The following is a 27,046-nucleotide window of genomic DNA, read 5'->3' on the forward strand; positions in this document are numbered from 1 at the left end:
TTCCAGTCCTCAGTAAAGGGCCTGTCCCACTTAGGCGATTTTATAGGCGACTACAAGCGACCGGGGTGTCGCCTTTATGGTCACAAGTCGTAGTGTCTTTCTGGTTGCCGCTGGATTTCCAACATGTCCAAATTTTCGGAGACAGTTGGTGACCGTGGGTTTGACGCCAATGAGCGTAGCTTGTCTTAGAAACATAGAAATTAGGTGCAGGAGTAGGCCATTCGGCCCTTCGAGCCTGCACCGCCATTCAATATGATCGTGGCTGATCATCCAACTCAGTATCCCGTACCTGCCTTCTCTCCATACCCCCTGATCCCCTTAGCCACAAGGGCCACATCTAACTCCCTCTTAAATATAGCCAATGAACTGGCCTCAACTACCCTCTGTGGCAGAGAGTTCCAGAGATTCACCACTCTGTGTGAAAAAAGTTCTTTTTTATAGATATGTGAAAAGGAAGAGATTAGTTAAAACAAATGTAGGTCCCTTGCAGTCAGAAACAGGGGAGTTGATCATGGGGAACAAGGATATGGCGGACCAATTGAATAACTACTTTGGTTCCGTCTTCACTAAGGAAGACATAAATAATTTGCCGGAAATAGCAGGGGACCGCGGTTCAAAGGAGTTGGAGGAATTGAGTGAAATCCAGGTTAGCCGGGAAGTGCTGTTGGGTAAATTGAATGGATTAAAGGCCGATAAATCCCCAGGGCCAGATAGGCTGCATCCCAGGTAACAATCTTCCTTCTGCATCCCACTTTTTTAAGAAGGGAGCCTGTCCAACCCCTTAAGAATTTTTAAAGTAATCCAGGTTAGCCGGGAATGCTGGTTTCTATAAGTTTTCTCCCTAGATTGCCGTACCCACTGTTGTCGTGGAGAGAGGTTGTCGCCATGTTTAACAAACGTTTTTTTGTTGTTGTTAAACATAGAAAATAGGTGCAGGATTAGGCCATTCGGCCCTTCGAGCCTGCACCGCCCTTCAATATGATCATGGCTGATCATCCAACTCAGCTAAAGTAATAATTCTATTTCAGAACTTTATGCTGTAGCCAGTCGCCGTTTTCTCGGCGACCTGTTATGACTTAAGACAGTCGCCTAAAAATAGCCTAAGTGGGACAGGGCCTTAACTTCATGCATGTGGAGGGAAGATTTTCATCAAGACGATTCATTATTAAACCAGAAGCAGCAGATAGTCAAGAGATTGCAGGGCAACATGTTAGCTTTCATAGCCTGCACCGCCCTTCAATATGATCATGGCTGATCATCCAACTCAGCTAAAGTAATAATTCTATTTCAAACTTTATGCTGTAGCTAGTCGCCGTTTTCTCGGCGACCTGCTCTACGACTTAAGACAGTCGCCTAAAAACAGCCTAAGTGGGACAGGGCCTTAACTTCATGCATTTGGAAGGAAGATTTTCATCAAGACGATTCAGTATTAAAACAGAAGCAGCAGATAGTCAAGGGATTAGGCAACATAGTTCTCTTTATTAGTGATTATTAAAAAAAAAATCTGTTCAGCACACAACAGACTCGGATTATTACAAAATAGTGTCACAGTTTGAGATTGGTACACATTTCCTTGCTTTGACCAGACTAGTGATCAGCTCCTGTAGCCAAGGTTTGCCGTGCCTGTAGGGGGGCACTGCAGTTCGGAGGGCTGGCATGGATTCAATGCTGGGGGATGGGGGGTGGGAGGCGAAATTAAGAATTTGTGGCCCTTCCGTTGGGTCAATACTAGCCCTTCGTAGCATAACCTGGAGAGTCTTTCGCAGGTTGCAACAGAAAGATACTGGAAAAGTGGAAGAGCTGGATAAAATTTAATACAGATATTTACATGTATCAATGGTTTGGATTGAATAAAAGATTATTCGGATACTTATTTCGGCAACGCCACATTTCCGTCTACAGTCTTAGAAATCTATAATTGATTAATATGCACACAAAATGTTATCAAAAGCAATTTATTTGAATTGTTTCCATAATGGATATTTGGTTATTGCTTTATTGCTGGGGAGAAAACGCTCCAACTCTTGAGAACCACTCATTGTTATTGTAATAAAATTAATACAGCAAGTGTACCCAACTTGTTACTAGTCAATGCAGGCAGATAAAAGCTAGTTTGATGCCAAGCTCATTGGAAAACTGTAAACTTTAAATCTAGAGTTAACACGAGCCATGTTAAAGATTACTGCCGGAGGCAAGTTGGTGGGATAATTGTTCCAGACTTGCGTGATTTAAAATGAATATCATTTGGGGCGTGTGGTGTGGTCCTGTTGTAATCTCAGCGCTTACTCAAGGCAACCTGCTATCGAAACAGCCACAGGAAACGCCAGACCATTATTGTTCTTTTTCGCCTGCTAAGGACTCCAAAATAATCCAGAGGCAATGAAAAATTAAATCTTCCCATTGATTCCTTCAGCTACTGATCTCACTTTGCTTTCGACGGACAAGCAAAAAAAATAAAAAGTCCTATTCTCGAGAGAGAGAGGAAAATTTGGGGGGGGGAGAAATCCCCTTGTTTAATCATGATTTGAAGATTAATGGCTAAGGTGTTGTCCCATAACCGATTATAATTTTCACGGACAGGGTGACGCAAACAATAATCGAATGCGGCACTTCACATTCAAGGCACTTGAGATCAAGGTTTAGGATTCCGTGCTGCTTTGATGCCACGGGAGAGGGAGGAAATAGTGAGACGGGGAATTTGGCCAAGCACAGTTTTAACGCTCCTCCAGAACAGAACTCGCCGGGGGGGGAGGTGTGTGTGTTCATCAATGCCGCCATGCTGAGTTCCCGATGATGCCCGACTTGCAAGATTACAGCTGATGTCTTTTTACCTGGGAGGTAGAAAGGGGAGGAGTAGGGACCCGGCTCATGGCAACACTCGCCTTTGGTGAGGACGAGGTCAATGCTGCCAAGGCCCTGGGAGATAATCTGCTCTCCCGAGCGCGTTTGGCTTCACAATGCAGGAAGATGATGATCAGCCGCACTGGTATGGCCAACAAGACTGGCAGAACCGGGAAGCTGATCAGCAGGGCGTTCATTCTCTTCCATCACATGGCTGCAGCAGGGTCAACTCCTCAACGGCAACACGAGTCTACTTCTATACGCGGGTGCAGTACGATACCATTGATTTCACATCAGGTCGAGGTCAAGATTTAACCAGTGGTTATTGACACCCATAGTCTTTTTGATTACTCACAAGCTATGACTGGGTGGGTACAGATAACACAACTCAATAACACATTCCTCATTGCAGATGCTACTTGTGGGCCGCTCAGATTTTAAACGGCTGTTAAAAATAAAAACACTGGAACGAACGTCACGTTGCAAGAATGCAGTGGTCTTAAATTCTGCGCATTTTTACGACAAGTAAATTTTTTTTTTTTCCGTTACAAAACCCCAATAAGTAATGTTTTACCGGTAATTTCAAAGGTGATTGTCATAGCCGCGAGATCATTTTTGTTCTTGTAGGCGTGATTATAAAATGGAATTCTTTAATCAAACAAAATCCGTGGCCAATGAAGTTTTATACAGCGAGGGGTGTGGGGTGTGGGGTGGGGAGAGAATGCAGCAGTATATGGGCAAAAGTCAGAATCAGGCATCTTGTGCGTATAAATTCACCGGTCGCTTCTGGTCTTCTTGGGTGGATATCCCTTTTTTTTTTAAAGTTCTTCTAGAGGTATAGCCGCGTTTTCTGGATCGTCTTCTATCAGCGGAGAGGATCGCCAACCCAAAAGCTGATTTGCGTACCATTACAAAGAGTTTTCGGTGGAGAATAGCAGTTGTGCTCGGCTGAAGCTGGCAACCAGCGTTTAGTTCCAGCCAAACGAGGAGCGGGAATTCAGGGGTGGAGTGGGGGGTAGAACAAGAAGCTGATAGAACTCCTGTATATTAATTACATTGTTCCGTAAGGCTTTTGGGGGGGGGAGGGGAGGGGGGCTGATCGAGATGCATAGCTCGTACTTCGATATTGCAATAAATAACTGATCTGGTCCAAAATTCGGGGAGTTTCAGTGCGTTAACGACTGCAAGCGGTAAAAAAAAAAACAAAAAGAAAAAAACACGCTGAAAGGACTGACATTCCTGCTCTCCCCCCTTTGTTTTCATCCTCGGCTGAGGTAGGCTTCAAAGATCAAGCTTCCCAGGAGTAGACAGCAACAAGGGTTTGGCCGCTGGAAAGGGGGCAACCGGAGAAGGCAGAGAGCGCCCCCTCCACGAGGCAGCAACTTGTCCGAAGGATCTCAGGATGATTGGTGCAGTGGCTGGAGGAGACTCATGTGTGTGCCTTGTGGGGACTCACGGCTGTGAACGAGAGGAGAAAGATGCCGTGTGAAACAGGCAGTTCACACCCGCTGAATATTGACTTCTCCAACCTTGCTTTCCCTCTCTCTCTCTCCTTCCCAGTTCTCCAACCAGTCTGACTGCCCCCCTCATTAAACATAGAAACATAGACAATAGGTGCAGGAGTAGGCCATTCGGCCCTTCGAGCCTGCACCGCCATTCAATGGCTGATCATCCAACTCAGTATCCCATCCCTGCCTTCTCTCCATACCCCCTGACCCCTCTAGCCACAAGGGCCACATCTAACTCCCTCTTAAATATAGCCAATGAACTGGCCTCAACTATGGCAGAGAATTCCACAGATTCACCACTCTCTGTGTGAAAAAATGTTTTCCTCATCTCGGTCCTAAATGATTTAGGACCTAACCCTGATCCTTAAACTGTGACCCCTTGTTCTGGACTTCCCCAACATCGGGAACAATCTTCCTGCATCTAGCCTGTCCAACCCCAACCAATTAAGCCTTGCTTTCCCTCTCTCCTTCCCAGTTCTCCAACCAGTCTGACTGCCCCCCGTAATTAAAATGTATCTCTGCACGCTTCTCCGAGCTAACAATGATCTAGTCTACATTCTCCTTGATTCACCTCCCCTTTGATGTCTCATTTTCACACCTTACACTTTCTTATGTCTGTTTCTTATCTCCCTCTCCCCTGACTCTCAGTCTGAAGACGGTCTTGACCCGAAACGTCACCCATTCCTCCTCTCCAGAGATGCTGCCTGACCCGCTGAGTTCATTTTGTATCTATCTTCGGTGTAAACCAGCATCTGCAGTTCCTTCCTACAACATTTGTTTAGTTTAGTTTAGAGATACAGCGCGGAAACAGGCCCTTCTACGGATCCTCTGCCTCCTCATCCTGTTTTCCTGCCTTCTCCCCATAACCCTCGACACCCATTCTAATCAAGAATTTGTCCATCTCTGCCTTGAAAATATCTACTAATTTGACCTCCATAGCCCTCTGTGGCAATGAGTTACCCTCTGACTAAAGAAGTTCCTTTCTAAAAGAGCTCCCTTTAATTCTGGGGCTGTGACCTCTAGTCCTAGACTTTCCCACCAGTGGAAACATCTGTTCCACACCCACTCTATCTATGTCTTTCACTGTTCTGTAAGTTTCAACCCCCCTCCCCCCCCCCCCCCCCCCCCCCCCCCCCCCCCCCCTTCCCGCCCCCCCCCCCCCCCAGCCCCCCCCCCCCTCCTTCCCCCCACCCCCCCACCCCCCCCCCCCCCCCCCCCCCCCCCCCCCCCCCCCACACCTAAACTCCAGCGAGTACAGGCCCAGTGCTCATTCCTGGGATCATTCTTGTAAACCTCCTCTGGACCCTCTCCAGAGCCAGCATATCCTTCCTCAGATAAGGGGCACAAATTTGCTCACAGTACTCCACATGCAGCCTGACCAGCGCCTGATAGAGCCTCAATGTAAACCAGCATAGAAACATAGAAACATAGAAATTAGGTGCAGGAGTAGGCCATTCGGCCCTTCGAGCCTGCACCGCCATTCAATATGATCATGGCTGATCATCCAACTCAGTATCCCGTACCTGCCTTCTCTCCATACCCCCTGATCCCCTTAGCCACAAGGGCCACATCTGCCTCCCTCTTAAATATAGCCAATGAACTGGCCTCAACTACCCTCTGTGGCAGAGAGTTCCAGAGATTCACCACTCTCTGTGTGAAAAAAGTTCTTCTCATCTCGGTTTTAAAGGATTTCCCCTTTACCCTTAAGCTGTGACCCCTTGTCCTGGACTTCCCCAACATCGGGAACAATCTTCCTGCATCTAGCCTGTCCAACCCCTTAAGAATTTTGTAAGTTTCTATAAGATCCCCTCTCAATCTTCTAAATTCTAGAGTGTATAAACCAAGTCTATCCAGTCTTTCATCATAAGACAGTCCTGACATCCAAGGAATCAGTCTGGTGAACCGTCTCTGCACTCCCTCTATGGCAATAATGTCCTTCCTCAGATTTGGAGACCAAAACTGTACGCAATACTCCAGGTGTGGTCTCACCAAGACCCTGTACAACTGCAGTAGAACCTCTCTGCTCCTATACTCAAATCCTTTTGCAATGAAAGCTAACATACCATTCGCTTTCTTTACTGCCTGCTGCACCTGCATGCCTACCTTTAATGACTGGTGTACCATGACACCCAGGTCTCGCTGCATCTCCCCCTTTCCCAATCGGCCACCATTTAGATAATAGTCTGCTTTCCTGTTTTTGCCACCAAAATGGATAAACTCACATTNATCCACATTATACTGCATCTGCCAAACATTTACCCACTCACCCAGCCTATCCAAGTCACCTGCAGTCTCCTAGCATCCTCCGCACAGCTAACACTGCCCCCCAGCTTAGTGTCATCCGCAAACTTGGAGATATTGCCTTCAATTCCCTCATCCAGATCATTAATATATATTGTAAATAGCTGGGGTCCCAGTACTGAGCCTGGGGGTACCCCACTAGTCACTGCCTGCCATTGTGAAAAGGACCCGTTTACTCCTACTCTTTGCTTCCTGTTTGCCAGCCAGTTCTCTATCCACATCAATACTGAACCCCCCAATGCCTTGTGCTTTAAGTTTGTATACTAATCTCTTATGTGGGACCTTGTCGAAAGCCTTCTGGAAGTCCAGATACACCACATCCACTGGTTCTCCCCTATCCACGCTACTAGTTACATCCTCGAAAAATTCTATAAGATTCGTCAGACATGATTTACCTTTCGTAAATCCATGCTGACTTTGTCCAATGATTTCACCACTTTACAAATGTGCTGCTATCCCATCTTTAATAACTGACTCTAGCAGTTTCCCCACTACCGATGTTAGACTAACTGGTCTGTAATTCCCCGTTTTCTCTCTCCCTCCCTTCTTAAAAAGTGGGGTTACGTTTGCTACCCGCCAATCTTCAGGAACTACTCCAGAATCTAAAGAGTTTTGAAAGATTATTACTAATGCATCCACTATTTCTGGAGCTACTTCCTTAAGTACTCTGGGATGCAGCCTATCTGGCCCTGGGGATTTATCGGCCTTTAATCCATTCAATTTACCCAACACCACTTCCCGGCTAACCTGGATTTCACTCAATTCCTCCAACTCCTTTGACCCGCGGTCCCCTGCTATTTCCGGCAAATTATTTATGTCTTCCTTAGTGAAGACGGAACCAAAGTAGTTATTCAATTGGTCCGCCATATCCTTGTTCCCCATGATCAACTCACCTGTTTCTGACTGCAAGGGACCTACATTTGTTTTGCATCTGCAGTTCCTTGCTACACTATCCAGATCCTCTCTGTGATAAGTGTACTACTGATTCAACTAGCCATCTTATACACTTGAAATGGAGGACTTACCTCTCTTGGGAACGAGATGACTTACACACTCCATTCTGGCTGATGTCCAACTTCGGAATAAACATATTTTTGGGTGGATGCCACTGTAGAAAGGATAAAAAAAACAACTCATTTTGTTGCCCGGAGCTAATTAAAGATGGTCGATAAAGATGGTCAACAAAATAGAGAGTACAGAGGAGATTTACTAGAATGTTGCCTGGGTTTCAGCAACTAAGTTACAGAGAAAGGTTGAACAAGTTAGGGCTTTATTCTTTGGAGCGCAGAAGGTTAAGGGGGGACTTGATAGAGGTTTTTAAAATGATGAGAGGGATAGACAGAGTTGACGTGGAAAAGCTTTTCCCACTGAGGGTAGGGAAGATTCAAACAAGGGGACATGACTTGAGAATTAAGGGACTGAAGTTTAGGGGTAACATGAGGGGGAACTTCTTTACTCAGAGAGTGGTGGGCTGTGTGGAATGAGCTTCCAGTGAAGGTGGTGGAGGCAGGTTCGTTTTTATCATTTAAAAATAAATTGGATAGTTATATGGACGGGAAGGGAATGGAGGGTTATGGTCTGAGCGCAGGTGTATGGGACTAGGGGAGAATACGTGTTCGGCACGGCCTAGAAGGGTCGAGATGGCCGGTTTCCGTGCTGTAATTGTTATATGGTAATATGATAATTAAAATTACAATAAGGAGTTTGATTGTGCTAGATTCCAAGAGAGTTTACCGCATTGGAGACTCTCGGACGATCTTTAATCGGACTTTATCTTCCACTAAACCTTATTCCCTTCATCCTGTATCTGTGCGCCATGGGTAGACACAACATGCTGGAGTAACAGCAGGTCCGGCAGCATCACTGGAGAAAAGGGATAGTTGACATTTCGGCTTGAGACCTTTCTTCAGACTGGCGGGTCTGAAGAAGGGTCTCGACCCGAATCGCCACCTATTCATTCTCTCCAGAGATGCTGCCTGACCTGCTGAGTTACTCCAGCATTTCGTGTCTACCTTCGGTGTAAAGCAGCCCCTGCAGTTTCTTCCTACGCATTTTATTTCTGTACACTGTGGACAGCTTGACTGCACTCGTGTGTACTCTTTCCGTCGATTGGATTGCACGCACCAACAAAGCTTTCCACTGTACCTCGGCACACATGACAAACCAAGTTTATATTTGTTTTTTCACGGGGATGATGCAGACCAGTGATAGCTGCTGGTCCTTGTGTAGTGAGTTAGCTAGGCTGTGACTGGTGAAGAATATCAAAAGTCAAAGTATCCTTTATTGTCAGTTACACAAAAAAGCTGGAGAAACTCAGCGGGTGCAGCAGCATCTATGGAGCGAAGGAAATAGGCAACGTTTCGGGCCGAAACCCTTCTTCAGATTTATTGTCATTCAGACCTTTCGGTCTGAACGAAATGTCGTTGCCTTGCAGTCATACTGCAAGGCAACGACATTTGCACTATCGAGTTCATTTTAAAATTCTTTTATTTGTTTTTAAATCGTTGAATGGGCTCGCCCCGCCTTACCTCTCTGAGCTGCTCCGCCCATATGGAGCCCGAGGGCCGAGGGAGAGCTGAGAAGGGGAGGAGACAGCAAGGGCTACCGGAAATTGGAGAAGCCAATGTTTATGCCGCTAGGGTGCAGACTGCCCAAGCGGAATATGAGGTGTTGTTCCTCCAATTTCCGATGGTGCTCACTCTGGCCATGGAGGAGGCCCAGGACAGAAAAGTCAGATTCGGAATGGGAGGGGGAGTTGAAGTGCTGAGCCACCGGGAGGTCAGGTTGGTTAATGCGGACCGAGCGGAGGTGTTCGGCGAAACGATCACCAAGCCTCCTCCCCTTCTCAGTTCTCCCTCAGCCCTCGGGCTCCTCCTCTTCCTTTCTTCTCCCCCCCCCCCCCCCCCACCCCCCACATAAAAATGCTGGAGAAACTCAGCGGGTGAGACAGCATCTATGGACTATGAAGCAAAGGAATAGGTGACGTTTCGGGTCGAGACCCTTCTTCCCGACCCGAAACGTCACCTATTCCTTCCCTCCACAGATGCTGCCTCATCTGCTGAGTTTCTCCAGTATTTTTATCTACCTTCGATTTTTCCAGCATCTGCAGTTCCTTCTTAAACAAGGAATAGATTGATTCTGCTTGGTAGGACGGATGGTTAAATAATTTGTGGTTTGAGAAGCAGGGGGGTGCAGATTTGATCAAGGTCATTGATACAATATACAAAGACACATCGAATTTGGTGAGTTGCCAGCGTTCAACTCGGATCCATTTATTTGCCACTTGTTTAAATGTAATTCTTTCCAAAGTTATCCATCCTATTTCTAAGTGAAAATTTGCACCCATTGGGATTTCACCTTGGAATCAAGTTACCAGCAGAAATCCCCAGTAATCAATGAACGTTTCAATCCCAATATCAATCTGGCTGCCAAATTATTTGACTGCCAAATCAATCTGACAGAAAATTATTCACCGCATAAAACTCAAGCTGGTGAGCACATTTTATTTGTTCCAAATACTGCGCCCACGTAAAAATATTGTGCAAAGTTTTGTCAAATGATATATTTTTTAAAAAGGTCGCGGTGCACTAGCCCCAGCCTTGGAGTCTGCTGCGTTTTGTGGCTTCCTGGTTTATGGCAAATTGCTGTTGCTGCTACTTGAGAAGCCGTTCCTGGCCGTTGAAGGTGCTGCTTTCCAAAAAGCCCTGCCGCCGCCTTGTGGCAGAATCAGCAGCCTCATCCCAGCGCTTTGTAGATTTACTGCAGCCCTTATTACAAGGAAATGGGAAGTGTGCCTGGGAGGGGAAGACAGCCTCCCCCCCGGTGGCTCAGCACTTCAACTCCCCCTCCCATTCCGAATCCGACCTCTCTGTCCTGGGCCACCTCCGTGGCCAGAGTGAGCACCACCGGAAATTGGAGGAACAGCACCTCGTATTCCGCTTGGGCAGTCTGCACCCTAGTGGCATAAACATTGACTTCTCCCAATTCCGTTAGCCCTTGATGTCTCCTCCCCTTCTCAGCTCTCCCACAGCACTCGGGCTCCTCCTCTTCCTTTTTCCTTTCTTCTCCCTGCCCCCTACCCTCCATCAGTCTGAAGAAAGGTTTCAGCCCGAAATGTTGACCGTTTCCTTCGCTCCATAGATGTTGCTGCACCCGCTGAGTTTCTCCAGCACTTTTGTCTACCAGGGGAAGGAAGACAGCTGCGGTTATAATGGTGCGAGTACCAGCAGCGACTAAACGACAGCTGCCCCACACAGCCTTTAAGACTTGCGTCATCCCATGGGATGGCAAAGAAACTCCCAGGATTATTCTCTTACGTAAAATGGACCAACCTTTTTTTTGGTTGCGCAGATCTATCCCAGTTCTGATATTTGGCAGGTTGTGGAAGGGATGTGGTTTTTTGGATTACACGTTGGAATTAGTCTTGCCAGCATGCATTACCCATGCCATAAACTTGTCTTCACTTTTCAAACATCAGGAAGAAGGTACGGGAGGCTGAAAACTGTAACGTCCAGGTTCTCTACAGCCACCAGGCTGTTAAACACTACAACCTCCAAATAAGCTCTGCACTACCTGTTGTACCTGTGCAGAGCTGGATTGTATTCATGTATTGTCAGAAGATCATAAGTGATACGAACAGAATTAGGCCATTCGGCACGTCAAGTCTATTCTGGCATTCAATCATGGCTGATCTATCTCTCCCTCCTAACCCCATCTCCTGCCTTCTCCCCATAACCCCTGACACCCGTACTAATCAAGTATTGTGTCATCTGATGTAATTGGATAGCACGCAAATGAAAGCTTTTTACTGTATCTCGGTACCAGTGACAATAACAAATCAATATCATTTCCTCTAGTTCACTCAATCAGTGGATGAGAATAGCTAATGGGGTGGAAAACATTTTTGCTATTTACTTTCATGGCACTTAAGCAATTTTGAAGATTTTGCAAATGATACCCCCACAATGTCCAGCAGTCTCGTTCTCTTAGCTTCCTGCCAACAAAAATGACTTGAAATGGTGGAATGCACTTCAGTGACTGCTCATGTCAACTAATGCTACACTTACTAATCGGTAGCTGACATTAGAATAATTTCTTTCCGCTGACGGGATTGCACGCAGCACAACTGAAGAAGTTCTCCTCTTCTCTCTGGAGACAGTTTCACAACCTCCTCTCTAACTGTCCCCCATCTGTGATCCCCCCTGCCCTCCAACTGTACGATCACATTCTTACCCAGACTCGATACCTCAGCCATACCCCCTAATCCCTTAGCCACAAGGGCCACATCTAACTCCCTCTTAAATATAGCCAATGAACTGTGGCCTCAACTACCTTCTGTGGCAGAGAATTCCACAGATTCACCACTCTCTGTGTGAAAAAAAATGTTCTCATCTCGGTCCTAAAAGATTTCCCCCTTATCCTTAAACTGTGTGACCCCTTGTTCTGGACTTCCCCAACATCGGGAACAATCTTCCTGCATCTAGTCTGTCCAACCCCTTAAGAATTTTGTAAGTTTCTATAAGATCCCCCCCTCAATCTTCTAAATTTTAGCGAGTGCAAGCCGAGTCTATCCAGTCTTTCTTCATGTGAACGTCCTGACATCCCAGGAATCAGTCTGGTGAACCTTCTCTGTACTCCCTCTATGGCAAGAATGTCTTTCCTCAGATTAGGAGACCCAAACTGTACGCAATACTCCAGATGTGGTCTCACCAAGACCCTGTACAACTGCAGTAGAACCTCCCTGCTCCTGTAGCATACCGATAGCAACCATTCATCAAAGCAAGGCATCAACCAAAGCAGCAGATTGTTAATGTTCGAGACCAAAAGACTAAAATTGTGGTAGTTTTGATTACTCACGACGTGTGTAGGATTAACGGACGACCCCAGATGAACCCTCCGATAACTCAGTTCTTGCAACATTTCAATTGCTGTGGGAACAAATGGTAACAAAATACCAATTTAAAAAAAACTATTAGAATGCATTAGAATAGAACATGAGAATATAATAGGAAGAACGATTTATTAGGGCCCTGTACAGGGGAGATAGGGGTGGAAACGAAGGGCGATCCAGCGCGGGACACTTTGTAATTCTGTCGGTGCCCTTTACATAGCGGCTCTTTGCATACCTTGGGTACGCAAATCAAAGAGTTTCACTTGTGACAATAAAGCATTCAATAATTCATATTTATTGTCACACCAATCAGTTCTTAATTTGATGGCTGTGGCTTTTAGGAATAAGCTTTATTTGAATATTAGATACAAGGAGCTGCAGACGCTAGTTTAACAAAGAGGACACAAGGTGCTGGAGTAACTCAAGGGGTCAGACAGAATGTCTGGGGAACATGGGGCGGGGCGGCCCGGTCCGGGGGGAGAAGCGACGCCCAAGTCGGGGCGGCCCAGCCCGAGGCTGAAGACGGCACAGTACTCACGTGAGGGTGGCTGGGACGGTGTTCTGGCGGCGGTGGCCTGAGTCCGGGGTTCGGCCGCGGGCCAGCAGCTGTTTCTGCAGGACTGGTGGGCGGCAGCTTCAACCACCCCGGGCCGCGGTGTTTGAGCCGCGGGACAGTTTTAACATCGCCCGGGGGGGGGTATCGCCCCAGCGCATAGGGAGAAGAGGAGGGAAGAGACTGCGACCTAAGACTTTTGCCTCCATCACAGTGAGGAGATGCTGGGTGGACTCACTGTGGTGGATGTTAATGTGTGTTTATTGTTGTTTTATTGTATTGTATTATATGTATGACTGCTGCACTTTCGTTCAGACTAAGTCTGAATGACAATAAAAAGGCTATCTATCTATCTATCTATCTATCGATAGGCAAACGTTTTGGGTCGGGACCTTTCTTCAGACTCCGTAAGATCGCCTATCCATGTTTACCAGAGGTGGTGCCTGACCCGCTGAGTTACTCCAGCACCATGTGTCTTCTTGAATATTGCTGGGGTCAGGTGCTATGGATCAATGATAACCTTAGCTTTTCTCAATCTTAACCCAAAGGGCTCCTGGGATGGCGGGACTATCATATGAGGAAAGATTGAAAAGACTAGGCTTGTATTCACTGGAGTTTAGAAGGATGAGGGGTGATCTTATAGAAACATAAAATTATAAAAGTACTGGACAAGCTAGATGCAGGAAACATGTTCCCAATATTGGGCGAGTCCAGAACCAGGGACCACACAGTCTTAGAATAAAGGGGGAGGTCATTTAAGACTGAGGTGAGAAAAAACTTTTTCACCCAGAGAGTTGTGAATTTATGGAATTCCCTGTTTGGCCAGAGGGCAGTGGAGGCCAAGTCACTGGATGGATTTAAGAGAGAGTTAGATAGAGCTCTAGGGGCTAGTGGAGTCAAGGGATATGGGGAATGGAGGGTTATGGTACGAGTGCAGGCAGGTGGGACTAAGGGGAAAAAAATTTGTTCGGCATGGACTTGTAGGGCCGAGATGGCCTGTTTCCGTGCTGTAATTGTTATATGGTTATATGGTTATATGAGAAGGCAGGCACGGGTTATTGATAGGGGACGATCAGCCATGATCACAATGAATTGTGGTGCTGGCTTGAAGGGCTGAATGGCCTCCCCCTGCACCTATTTTCTATGTTTCTAGTAGGGTTTGTGCTACTGGTGGGACATCAAACCCTGGCATGTAAGTGAAGAACTCAGATTTTGAGGGCCTGAACATCGGGCCATCCGGGGCGGCGACTGCGGGTGCTCGGAAGGCCCCAACCACGGATGAACACGGATGGGAGGCTGGGCTGGACTATGGTGCCATCCTCACCTTGGTGCCATTTATGTTATGTTGTGTCGTGGACTTTCTGTGTTTGTGCTTTTTTAAAATTTAATTTCAATTTTATTTTTAATATGTTTTATTATTTATTTATTATTTATTTATTTTTTTAATGATTTTTTTTTTTTATGATACTGCCTGTAAGGGAAATTCATTTCGTTGTCTCAAATTGAGACAATGACAATAAATTTGAATACAATACAATACAATACAATCTACCACGGACTTGGTCCTTGTTGGCTGGTCCATATTTGCCTAGTCTGCAGTCTTGCCTAGTCAGGAAGTCATGATGCAGCTTTGTAAACTTTGGTCAGGCTGCAGTTGGAGTGTTGTGTGCAGTTCTAATCGTCCCCATTACAAGACGGATTGGGAGGCTTTGGAAAGGGTGCAGGAGGAGAGGTTAACCAAAATGATGATGGGGTTTTAGCTACAGGGACAGAATGGACAGAATTGGATTGTTTTCTCTGGAACGGCGGAGGTTGCAGGGGAGACCCGGTAGAAGTTTATAAAATGATGAGAGGCACAGATAGGGTAGACAGTCAGAATCTTTTTCTCAGGATGGAAATATCAAATACAAGTAAGTAAGTTTATTGGCCAAGTATTCACATACAAGGAATTTGCCTTGGTGCTCCGCCCACAAGTAAAAACATGACAATTACAAATGACTGAGAAAATGACTCAGGAAACACTAAACATTAATAATAATAAAACATTAATGATAAAACACCATTGATCAAGCATGTGAACCAACAAAATACCAGATCAAAGGGAGGCTACAGATTTTTGGCTGTTGAGTAGAGCAACTACTCGTGGATAAAAACTGTTTTTATGTCTGGCTGTGGCAGCTTTGACAGTCCGGAGTCGCCTTCCAGAGGGAAGTGATTCAAAGAGTTTGTGGCCAGGGTGAGAGGGGTCGGAGATGATCTTGCCCGCTCGCTTCCTGGCCCTTGCAGAACATAGTTTCAAGGTGAGAGGGACAACGTTTTAAGGAGATGTGTGCGGCAAGTATATTTATACAGAAAGTGATGAGTGCTTGGAATGCATTGATAGGGGTGATGATGGAGGCTGATGCAATAATGACGTTTAAGAGGCTATTAGGTCGGCACATTTAGACAGGTACATGAATGGGACAGGTTTCGTGTGATATAGGCCAAAACCGCAGGCAGGTGGGACTGCTGTAGATGGGACACTTTAGTCGGTTTGGGCAAGCTGGGCCGAGGGGCGTGTTACCACACTGTATGACTCAGTCTGAAGGAAGAGGCCCCAGACTTGAAACGTCACCCATCCTTTAGATGTTGCCTGACCCGCTCCCAGGATACTGAGTTGGGTGATCAGCCATGATCATATTGAAGGCAGGCTCGAAGGGCTGAATGGCCTACTCCTGCTCCTATTTTCTATGTTTCTATGTTTCAATTACATTGCTTTACTGAAGGGAGTTTGGCTTAGATTATATCCACCCTACACAGATCGAAACGCGATCAACATTTTACAGTACCTGTCTGCCTGTTCCGGCCATGCTTTTGCTCCCACAGGTCCAGCAAGATGTTGAAGTAGCGGGGCTGCTCAAAGAATCGGAGATAGCGCGAGGACATGAGGCCAGGGAAGATCCGCTCAAACTGTCCCCGGCGGTTGTACTCGTCCTCCGATTCCATTAACATCCGAATATCGTCGGGGGTAAGAATGTCCAGAAGCGTGGAGTAGAAGTCCTGAAAGACACGGAAATAAAAATGACACCCTAGAGGCAGGAAACATGTTCCCGATGTTGGGGGAGTCCAGAACCAGGGGCCACACAGTTTAAGAATAAGGGGTAAAGCCATTTAGAACGGAGACGAGGAAACATTTTTTCTCACAGAGAGTTGTGAGTCTGTGGAATTCTCTGCCTCAGAGGGCGGTGGAGGCCGGTTCTCTGGATATTTTCAAGAGAGAGCTAGATAGGGCTCTTAAAGGTAGCGGAGTCAGGGGATATGGGGAGAAGGCAGGAACGGGGTACTGATTGGGGATGATCAGCCATGATCAAATTAATAGCGGTGCTGGGATGGCAGGACTTTCATATGAAGAAAGACTGGATAGACTCGGCTTGTACTCGCTAGAATTTAGAAGTTTGAGGGGGATCTTATAGAAATGGACAAAATTCTTAAGGGGTTGGACAGGCTAGATGCAGGAAGATTATTCCCGATGTTGGGGAAGTCCAGAACAAGGGGTCACAGTTTAAGGATAAGAGGGAAGTCTTTTTGGACCGAGATGAGAAAATCATTTTTTACACAGAGAGTGGTGAATCTGTGGAACTCTCTGCCACAGAAGGTAGTTGAGGCTAGTTCATTGGCTATATTTAAGAGGGAGTTAGATGTGGCCCTTGTTGCTAAAGGGATCAGGGGGTTTGGAGAAAAGGCAGGTATGGGATAATGATTTGGATGATGAGCCATAATCATATCGAATGGCAGTGCAGGCTCGAAGGGCCGAATGGCCTACTCCTGCACCTATTGTCTTTTGAAAGGATGCTGCCTGAAATTTAAAAGAACTTCATACATGTTTGAAGATAAAAGACATAAAATGCTGGTGTAACTCAGCGGGACGGGCAGCATCTCTGGAGAGAAGGAATGGGAGACATTTCGGGACCCTTCTTCAGACTGAGAGTCAGGGGAGAGGGAGACCAGAGGTATGGAAGGGTGAGGTATGAAAACGACAGATCAAAGCAGACGGTGATCAAGGAAGGAAATGTAGAAGGGGGGGGGGGGGGGGGGGGGGGGGGAGAAGGTGACAACGAGGAATACAATCACTTCAATTAATCAGGAGGACAGTGAAACTAGAATGATGACTAGGGTGGTGGAGGAACAGAGGGAAAACAAGGGTTGGGTGAGTGGGCAGATGCATGGCAGATGCAGTATAATGTGGATAAGTGTGAGGTTATCCACTTTGGTGGCAAGAACTGGAAGGCAGATTATTATCTGAATGGTGTCAGATTAGGAAAAGGGGAGGTGCAACGAGACCTGGGTGTGCTTGTACATCAGTCACTGAAAGTAAGCATGCAGGTACAGCAGGTAGTGAAGAAAGATAATGGCATGCTGGCCTTTTTTGCGAGAGGATTTGAGTTTTGGAGCAAAGAGGTCCAACTGCAGGGCCCTGGTGAGACCACAGCTGGAGTATTGTATGCAATTTTGGTCTCCTAATTTGAGGAAGGACATTAATGCTATTTAGGGAGTGCAGCATAGGTTCACCAGGTTAATTCCCAGGATGGCGGGACTGACATATGAGGAAAGAATGGGTCGACTGGGCTTGTATTCACTGGAATTTAGAAGGATGAGAGGGGATCTTATGGAAGCATATAAAATTCTCGAAGGATTGGACAGGCTAGAGGCAGGAAAGATATTTCCAATGTTGGGGAAGTCCAGAACCAGGGGTCACAGTTTAAGAATAAGTGGTAGGTCATTTAGGGCTTAAATGAGGAGACCTTTTCACGCGAAGAGTTATGAATCTGTGGAATTCTCTGACACAGAAGGCGGTGGAGGCTAATTCACTGAATGTTTTCAAGAGTTAGATTTAGTTCTTAGACCTAAAGAAATTAAGGGAAATGGGGGAAAAGCAGGAACGGGGTACTGATTTTAGATGATCAGCCATGATCATAGTTAAATGGCAGAGCTGGCTTGAAGGGCCAAATGGCCTACTCCTGCACCTATTTTTCTATATGAAGTTAGAGAAATCAATATTCATACCGCTGGCTGGCGTGAGCATTTATAATGGAAAAGGCCTAATGTTCAGATAATGAAATAGATATTTGCCTGGACTAAAGGCGTTATGTAAAGGGGAGAGGTCGAACAGACGGATGGCTTTCTCTGGAACGTCGGAGGTTGTGGTGAGACTTCAAGATTCAAGAGAGTTTATTGTCATGTGTCCCTGATAGGACAATGAAATTCTTTCTTTGCTTCAGCACAACAGAACATGGTAGGCATTGACTACAGAACAGATCAGTGTGTCCATATACCATAATATAAATATATACACACACATGAACAAAATAAACTGATAAAATGCAAATAACAGATAATGGGCTATTAATGTTCAGAGTTTTGTCCGAGCCAAGTTTAATTGCCTGATGGCTGTGGGGAAGTAGCTATTCCTGAACCTGGTCGTTGCAGTCTTCAGGCTCCTGTACCTTCTACCTGAGGGTCCTTGATGATACTGCCAGCCTTTTTGAGGCAGTTGCCAGCATTTCTGAGAAAGTATATAAAATTCAATAAGGCATAGATAGGGTAGACAGTCAGAACCTGTGGGCGGCACAGTGGCTCTGTGGTGGAGTTGCTGCCTTACAAAGCCAGAGACCCGGGTTCGATCCTGACCACTGGTGCTGTCTGTACAGAATTTGCACGTTCCCTGTCACAAGATGGGTTTCCTGCACATTTTATTCTGAGGCTGTGACCTCTGGTCATAGACTCTCCCACTAGTGGAAACAAACTCTCCACATCCGCACTATCCAGGCCTTTTCACTGTTCGGTAATTTTCAATTAGGTTCCCCCCCCCCCCCCCATCCTTCTAAACTCCAGCGAGTACAGGCTCAGAGCTGTCAAACGCTCATCATATGTTAGACCAATCAACCTCCTCTGGACCCTGTCCAGCGCATCCTTCCTCAGATAATACTGGCTCAAAATTGCTCACAATATTCCACATGCGGTCAGACCAGCGCCTTATAAAGCCTCAGCATTATATCCCCGTTTTTACATTCAGGTCCTCTCGAAATAAATGCTAGCGATGGGGGGAAAGACCGCAGTTCCCTGTGTCTCCAAAAGACTACTTACCTTAGGTGGCGATTTCTGACTTAGGTAATAGACCCGTTTCAGTTTTTCATCTGGTGTAAGATCACTGCTCTTTGGCCTTGATGCGGATGCACTGTGGAACAATTTTTAAAAATAATTATGCAACTTAAATCAAATCAAATAAATCAAATACGTTTATTGTCATTGCACAACAACTGTACAACAAAATTTCATTGCATCTCCTTCAGTGGTATACATAGAAGACACAGGATCAAAGATTTAAAAGAACAAAAACACAAACAACCATTGACTCTCATATACCGGCAACATTAATGGTGTAGATGTCAATAATTGGAAAATTTCATCATTGCAATTGACAATAAACAATAGGTGCAGGTGTAGGCCATTCGGCCCTTCGAGTCAGCACCACCATTCCAAATGTTAATGGCTGATTATCCGCAATCAGTACCCCGGTTCTTGCCTTCTCCCCACATCCCCCGGCTCTCCGCTATCTTTAAGAGCCCTATCTAGCTCTCTCTTGAAAGTATCCAGAGAACCGGCCTCCACCGCCCTATCTGAGGCAGAGAATTCCACAGACTCACAACTCTGTGTGTGAAAAAGTGTTTCCTCGTTTCAGGGTGGGACACACCTTTGATTATGCTGACTGCTTTTGCAAGGCCGTGTAGAAAGAGTCAATGGTGGAATGAGAGAAGTGAGGGAATGAGATTCTCCATTGCAGACTAGGCAAATATGGGCATGCAATGACCACGGATGACAGCAAAGGTCGACAGAAATGCTGGGGAAACTCAGCGGGTGAGGAGGCATCTATGGTGCGAAGGAATAGGTGACGTTTCGGGTCGAGACCCTTCTTCAGATGACAGCAAGATCTGGTCTAGTGTACACCATACCACCAAAAGAAAATGGGGGCGGCACAGTGACAAGAGCTGCTGCCTCACAGCACCAGAGGCCTGGGTCCGATCCCGACTACGGGTGCTGTCTGTACGGAGTTTTTACGTTCTCTCTGAGACCACGTGGGTATTAACCTGGGTGCTCTGGTTTCCTCCCACACTCCGGATTTGTAAGTTAATTGGCTTTGGTATGAATTGTAAAGTGTTACAAGTGCATAGATATATTGAAAATAGGTGCAGGAGGAGGCCATTTGGCCCTTTGAGCCAGCACCGCCATTCATTGTGATCGTGGCTGATCGTCCCCTATCAATAACCCGTGCCTGCCTTTTCCCCATATCCCTTGACTCCACTAGCCCCTAGAGCTCTATCTAACTCTCTCTTAAATCCATCCAGTGACTTGGCCTCCACTGCCCTCTGTGGCAGGGAATTCCACAAATTCACAACTCTCTATGTGAAATTTTTTTTTCTCACCTCAGTCTTAAATGACCTCCCCTTTATTCTAAAACTGTGTGGCCCCTGGTTCTGGACTCACCCAACATTGGGAACATTTTTCCTGCATCTAGCTTGTCCAGTCCTTTTATAATTTTATATGTTTCTATAAGATCCCCCTCATCCTTCTAAACTCCAGTGAACACAAGCCTAGTCTTTTCAATCTTCCCTCATATGACAGTCCCGCCATCCCAGGGATTAATCTCATGAACCTACGCTGCACTGCCTCAATCACAAGGATGCCCTTCCTCAAGTTAGGAGACCTAAACTGTACACAATACTCTAGATGTGGTCTCACCAGAACCGTGCACAACTGCAGAAGAAATGTAGGATAGTGCTAGTCGACGGGCGATCCTTGGTTGGCACGGACTCGATGGGCCGAAGGGCTTGTTTCCGCGTTGTATCTCTAAACTAAACGGGGAAAAAAATAGCAAAATTCTTTACCTTTTTGTGCCATTTGGAGTTACATCTTCTTTTTGAGGAATAATAAATCCAGCCAGATTCAGAAGATCACTGATCATCTGCCCCTTGATGTTAACATCCAATGAGGAATTTGAATGGAGGCTGATGAAAAGATAAGAGAAAATTGAAAGTCACACTAGCTCAGTATCAAAGTATAACATATGCCTACATCAGCTGCTGCAAGCTAAAACTATACGAGAAGCAAAGATTTTTTGAAAACTATAACTTGGGTTACGGTGGCGCAGCGGTAGAGTTGCTGCCTCGCAGCGCTTACAGCGCCAGAGACCCGGGTTCGATGCAGACTACAGGTGCTGTCTGTACGGAGTTTGTACGTGTGTAAGAAGGAACTGCAGATGCTGGGGTAACTCAGCAGGACAGGCAGCATCTCTGGGGAGAAGGAATGGGTGACGTTCTGGGTCGAGACATCTTCTACGTCACCCATTCCGCTCTCCACAGACGGTGCCTGTACCGCTGAGTTACCCCAGCTTTTTGTGACTATCTTTGGAGTTTCTCTCCGTGACCACGCGGGTTTTCTCTGAGATCATCGGTTTCCTCCCACGCTCCAAAGGCACACCGGTTTTGTAGGTTAATTGGCTTGGTAACAGTGTAAATTGTCCCTAGGTACACAAAAATGCTGGAGAAACTCAGCGGGTTCAGCAGCATCTATGGAGCAATGGAAATAGGCGACGTTTCGGGCCGAAACCTTCGGCTCAAAACGTTGTCTATTTCCTTCGCTCCATGGATGTTGCTGCACCCGATGAGTTCCTCCAGCATTTTTGTGTAACTTCGATTTTCCAGCATCTGCAGTTCCTTCTTAAATAAATTGTCCCTAGTGTGTGTAGGATAGTGCTAATGTGTTGGGATTGTTGGTCGGGGCGGACTCGGAGGGCCGAAAAGCCTGTTTCTGTGCTGTAACTCTAGTCTAAGCTAAGCTCCCATTTAGATTACTTTCCATTTTGCAAATAAGCCTTCAAAAAACTAAATAAAAGGTTGATGTTGGAAATGTGAATTAAAATGTCAGAAACATTTAAATCACCAGGCAGCACTTGTGGTGAGAGAAGTGGAATTGAAAGTTCAGGTCAAATGAGACTCCATCTGAATATTATCTATCAACTCGCCTAGACAATAGACAATAGGTGCAGGAGTAGGCCATTCGGCCCTTTGAACCATTCAATGTGATCATGGCTGATCAATCCCAATCAGTACCCCGTTCCTGCTCCGGTATCTTTAAGAGCCCTATCTAGCTCTCTCTTGAAAGTGTTCGGAGAACCGGCCTCCACTGCTCTCTGAGGCAGAGAATTCCAGACTCATCACTCTCTGTGAGAAAAAGTGTTTCCTCGTCTCCGTTCTAAATGGCTTACCCCTTATTCCTAAACTGTGTGTGGCCCCTGGTTCTGGACTCCCCCAACATCGGGAACATGTTTCCTGCCTCTAGCATGTCCAAACCCTTAACAAATCTTATATGTTTCAATGAGATACCCTCTCATCCTTCTAAACTCCAGAGTATACAGAGTGCTTTGGATGGCACAGTAGAATGGCTAGTAGTTTAGTTTTGTGTAGTTTAGAGATACAGAGGAGAAACAGGCCCTTCGGCCCACCAAGTTCACCCCGACTGGTGATCCCTATATACACTAGCACTATCCTACACACTAGGGACAATTTACAATCTTTACCAAGCCAATTAACGTACAGACTTGTACATCTTTGGAATGTGGGAGGAAACTTGAGCTGCCGGTGAAAACCCCCACGGACAAGTGGAGAACGTAAACTCCGTATAGTCAGGATCGATGCCGGATCTCTGGTGCTGTAAGGCAGCAACTCTACCGCTGCGCCATTGTGCTGTCCCCTAGGTAGATCCTAGGTGTTGAATGGGACAGTGGAGGATGGAGTTAAAGGGAAAGGGTTTCTTAAATGTGTGAGCGTAGAGACCGAAGGGTGTAAAATGAGGGTAGAAGAAATAGGTAGCAAGGTGAAAAGTAAAAGTGGCAGGCAGACAAAACCAGGGCAAAAATCAAAAAGGGCCACTTTTCAACATAATTGTGTAAGGGGTAAGAGTGTTGTAAAAACAAGCCTGAAGGCTTTGTGTCTCAATGCAAGGAGCATTCGTAATAAGGTGGATGAGTTGAATGTGCAGATAGCTATTAATGACTATGATATAGTTGGGATCATGGAGACATGGCTCCAGGGTGACCAAGGCTGGGAGCTGAACATCCAGGGATATTCAATATTCAGGAGGGATAGACAGAAAGGAAAAGGAGGTGGGGTAGCGTTACTGATTAGAGAGGGGATTAATGCAATGGAAAGGAAGGACATTAGTTTGGAGGATGTGGAATCGGTATGGGTAGAGCTGCACAACACTAAGGGGCAGAAAACGCTGGTGGGTGTTGTGTACAGGCCACCTAACAGTAGTAGTGAAGTTGGAGATGGTATCAAACAGGAAATTAGAAATGCGTGCGACAAAGGCAAAACGGTTATAATGGGTGACTTCAATCTACATATAGATTGGGTGAATCAAATTGGCAGGGGTGCTGAGGAAGAGGATTTCTTGGAATGTATGCGGGATAGTTATCTAAATCAACATGTAGAGGAACCAACGAGAGAGCAGGCTATTTTAGACTGGGTATTGAGTAATGAGGAAGGGTTAGTTAGCAATCTTGTTGTACGTGCCCCCTTGGGCAAGAGTGACCATAATATGGTTGAATTCTTCATTAGGATGGAGAGTGACATTGTTAATTCAGAAACAATGGTTCTGAACTTAAAGAAAGGTAACTTTGAGGGTATGAGACGTGAATTGGCCAAGATTGACTGGCAATTAATTCTAAAAGGGTTGACGGTGGATATGCAATGGAAGACATTTAAAGACTGCATGGATGAACTACAAAAATTGTTCATCCCAGTCTGGCAAAAGAATAAATCAGGGAAGGTAGTACATCCATGGATAACAAGGGAAATCAGGGATAGTATCAAAGCGAAGGATGATGCGTACAAATTAGCCAGAAAAAGCAGCATACCGGAGGACTGGGAGAAATTCAAAGACCAGCAGAGGAGGACAAAGGGCTTAATTAGGAAAGGAAAAATAGATTATGAAAGAAAACTGGCAGGGAACATAAAAACTGACTGCAAAAGTTTTTATAGATATGTGAAAAGAAAGAGATTAGTTAAAACAAATGTAGGTCCCTTGCAGTCAGAAACAGGTGAGTTGATCATGGGTGTTGGGTAAATTGAATGGATTAAAGGCCGATAAATCCCCAGGGCCAGATAGGCTGCATCCCAGAGTACTTAAGGAAGTAGCTCCAGAAATAGTGGATGCATTAGTAATAATCTTTCAAAACTCTTTAGATTCTGGAGTAGTTCCTGAAGATTGGCGGGTAGCAAACGTAACCCCACTTTTTAAGAAGGGAGGGAGAGAGAAAATGGGGAATTACAGACCAGTTAGTCTAACATCGGTAGTGGGGAAACTGCTAGAGTCAGTTATTAAAGATGGGATAGCAGCACATTTGGAAAGTGGTGAAATCATTGGACAAAGTCAGCATGGATTTACGAAAGGTAAATCATGTCTGACGAATCTCATAGAATTTTTCGAGGATGTAACTAGTAGCGTGGATAGGGGAGAACCAGTGGATGTGGTGTATCTGGACTTCCAGAAGGCTTTCGACAAGGTCCCACATAAGAGATTAGTATACAAACTTTAAGTACACGGCATTGGGGGTTCAGTATTGATGTGGATAGAGAACTGGCTGGGGGGTATGGAGAGAAGGCAGGTACGGGATACTGAGTTGGATGATCAGCCATGATCATATTGAATGGCGGTGCAGGCTCGAAGGGCCGAATGGCCTACTCCTGCACCTAATTTCTATGTTTCTATGTTTCTATGTCTATCCACTTGCTCACAGCGCCAGAGACCTGGGTTCGATGGTGGCCGCGGATGCTGTGTATGCGGAGCTCGCACGTTCTCCGTGACCGCTGGAGTTCACTGCGGGTGCTGCGCCGGTTTCACCCCACATTCCAAAGACGTGCGGGTTTGTTTGTAGGTTAGTCGGCCTTCTGAAAATTGCCCCTGGTGTGTCAGGAGTGGATGAGAACGTGGGCTAACATAGGACAAGTGGGAGACGGTGATCGGCGGTCTGTGTGGGCCAAAGGACCAGCTACCACAGGGTCTCCTCACACTAAGCTAAAGTAGGATTCTTCTCCTCACACCATGAGTCAATAAAGATACTTTTAGTCGATGCATTCAAAACATTCAACTACTCTAAAGATGAACTGAAGCTTTACAGGAACACTTATGTCAAGTTGGTTTCTTGCGCCTTCTGGTGGTCAGTTGGAAAAGCATTGCAGGAAAAGGAAACCAAGGAACTAAGGCGCGGTTGTGCAACGGTACAGTTGCTGTCTCACAGCGCTTACAGCACCAGAGACACAGGTTCGATGCTGACTACGGGTGCTGTCTGTACGGAGTGGGTCCCCGTGACCAAGTGGGTTTTCTCCAAGATCTTCGGTTTCCTCCAAGATCTTCCGTTTCCTCCCACACTCCAAAGACACACAGGTTTGTAGATTAATAGATATAGATATGCCATTTATTGTCACTATACATGTACAGTGAAACTGAAAGCTGCTCGTACTCAGTGCATACATACAATTTAGCACAAAGAACAAGAAACAGAAAAAACAAAAACAGAAGAGAGAGAGGGGGGGGGGGGGGGGGGGGGGGGGGGGAGGTGCACAATTCTGCGGCGCTACATACATATATACATATATACAGATGGAAGTCCGGGTGTTGGGCAGTGAAGTCAGTGCATGTGTGAATTTGAATTAAGAGTAGTTATAATTCTCGGAAAGCAACTAATTGGCTTGGTATAAATGTAAGTTGCCCCTAGTGTGTGTGTTAGTGTGCGGGGATCGCTGGTCAGTGTGGACCCGGTGGGCTGAAGGGCCTGTTACCGAGCTGTATCTCTGAACTAAACTAAAAATTAATACGCCAAGGTCTCTTGGTCCCTAAATTCCCTTTGAAATTGTGCACCCTTTGAACATCACCATTACCACTTATTCATTCAACCTTTTCTGCTTAAGACTGATTTCAGCTATGTACACGATGAGGAAAAAAAAGCAGGTGCTGAAACAGAATGAAAGCATGAGGGAGTTAGATGTGGCCCTTGCGGCTAAGGGGATCAGGGGGTATGGAGAGAAGGCAGGTACAGGATACTGAGTTGGATGATCAGCCATGATCATATTGAATGGCGGTGCAGGCTCGAAGGGCCGAATGGCCGACTCCTGGACCTATTTTCTATGTTTCTGCGGAGATTTCAGTAATTCAGTATTTACTTTAATGTCATTTTCACTGAGTACTTACATACACAGAGGAAACGAAAAAATTGTTTCTCAATCAGTTCCTGTCAGTGCAGTTAATAAAAACAGAATACATACAACTTTAAAATTAACTTATCTAAAATAGACTTTAAAATTGGACTAAAAACAGACATTCAGACCGGACAGTGGCTTTGCTTTGGCAGGTGCCTAGCTGTCAAAGTATGGGAGAGGTTAGATGTGTTGGTGTATGATGTATGGGGAGGGGACATAGTCCGTTAACCAGTCTTATTGCTTGTAGGAAGAAGCTGTGTAGCATCCTGCTGGTTCTGCAGCTGATACAGCTATGTGTTGAATGTTGTTGTGCGGTGTGTGATTGTGCAGTGTGTCTGTGAAATGCGTGTGCTGGTTGATTGTGCAGTATGCGTGCTGCTTATGTTTGTTGATTGTGTCCCTTTTTAAAAAGCTACTGTAATGCGCCCTCTTAAATTGCCCCTCGGGGACGAATAAAGTGCTTTGAATTTGAATTTGAATACTTCTGTACCTCTTCCCAGATGGCAGAATGGAGAAGATGGTGATAGTCAGAGTATTGAGTACAAATGTCATGTTGCAGTTACACCAGACGTTGATGAGGCCACATTTTGAGTTCGGTTCTGGGTACCATGCGATGGGAAAGATGTTGCCAAATTGCAAATTGGAATAAGCCAGTATTTAA

General features: G+C 45.9%; 1 protein-coding gene across 2 annotated transcripts in view; it reads right to left on the bottom strand.

Moving 5' to 3' along the window:
- Positions 1 to 1,459: 1,459 nt before the first annotated feature.
- ttll4 (tubulin tyrosine ligase-like family, member 4) overlaps positions 1,460 to 27,046 on the bottom strand; it is a 97,154-nt gene continuing 71,567 nt past the window's right edge. For both annotated transcript variants that reach the window (XM_055638804.1, XM_055638803.1), the window contains exons 14-19: positions 21,016 to 21,135; positions 19,217 to 19,307; positions 15,922 to 16,132; positions 12,507 to 12,577; positions 7,676 to 7,758; positions 1,460 to 4,299 (exon numbers count right to left, since the gene is read on the bottom strand). In XM_055638804.1, coding sequence (XP_055494779.1) covers positions 4,239 to 4,299; positions 7,676 to 7,758; positions 12,507 to 12,577; positions 15,922 to 16,132; positions 19,217 to 19,307; positions 21,016 to 21,135 — 637 coding nt within the window. In that variant the 3' untranslated portion in view covers positions 1,460 to 4,238. The remainder of the gene's footprint in view (positions 4,300 to 7,675; positions 7,759 to 12,506; positions 12,578 to 15,921; positions 16,133 to 19,216; positions 19,308 to 21,015; positions 21,136 to 27,046) is intronic.

Source organism: Leucoraja erinacea, chromosome 7, assembly GCF_028641065.1.
Source record: "Leucoraja erinacea ecotype New England chromosome 7, Leri_hhj_1, whole genome shotgun sequence".
NCBI classification, from domain to species: domain Eukaryota; kingdom Metazoa; phylum Chordata; class Chondrichthyes; order Rajiformes; family Rajidae; genus Leucoraja; species Leucoraja erinaceus.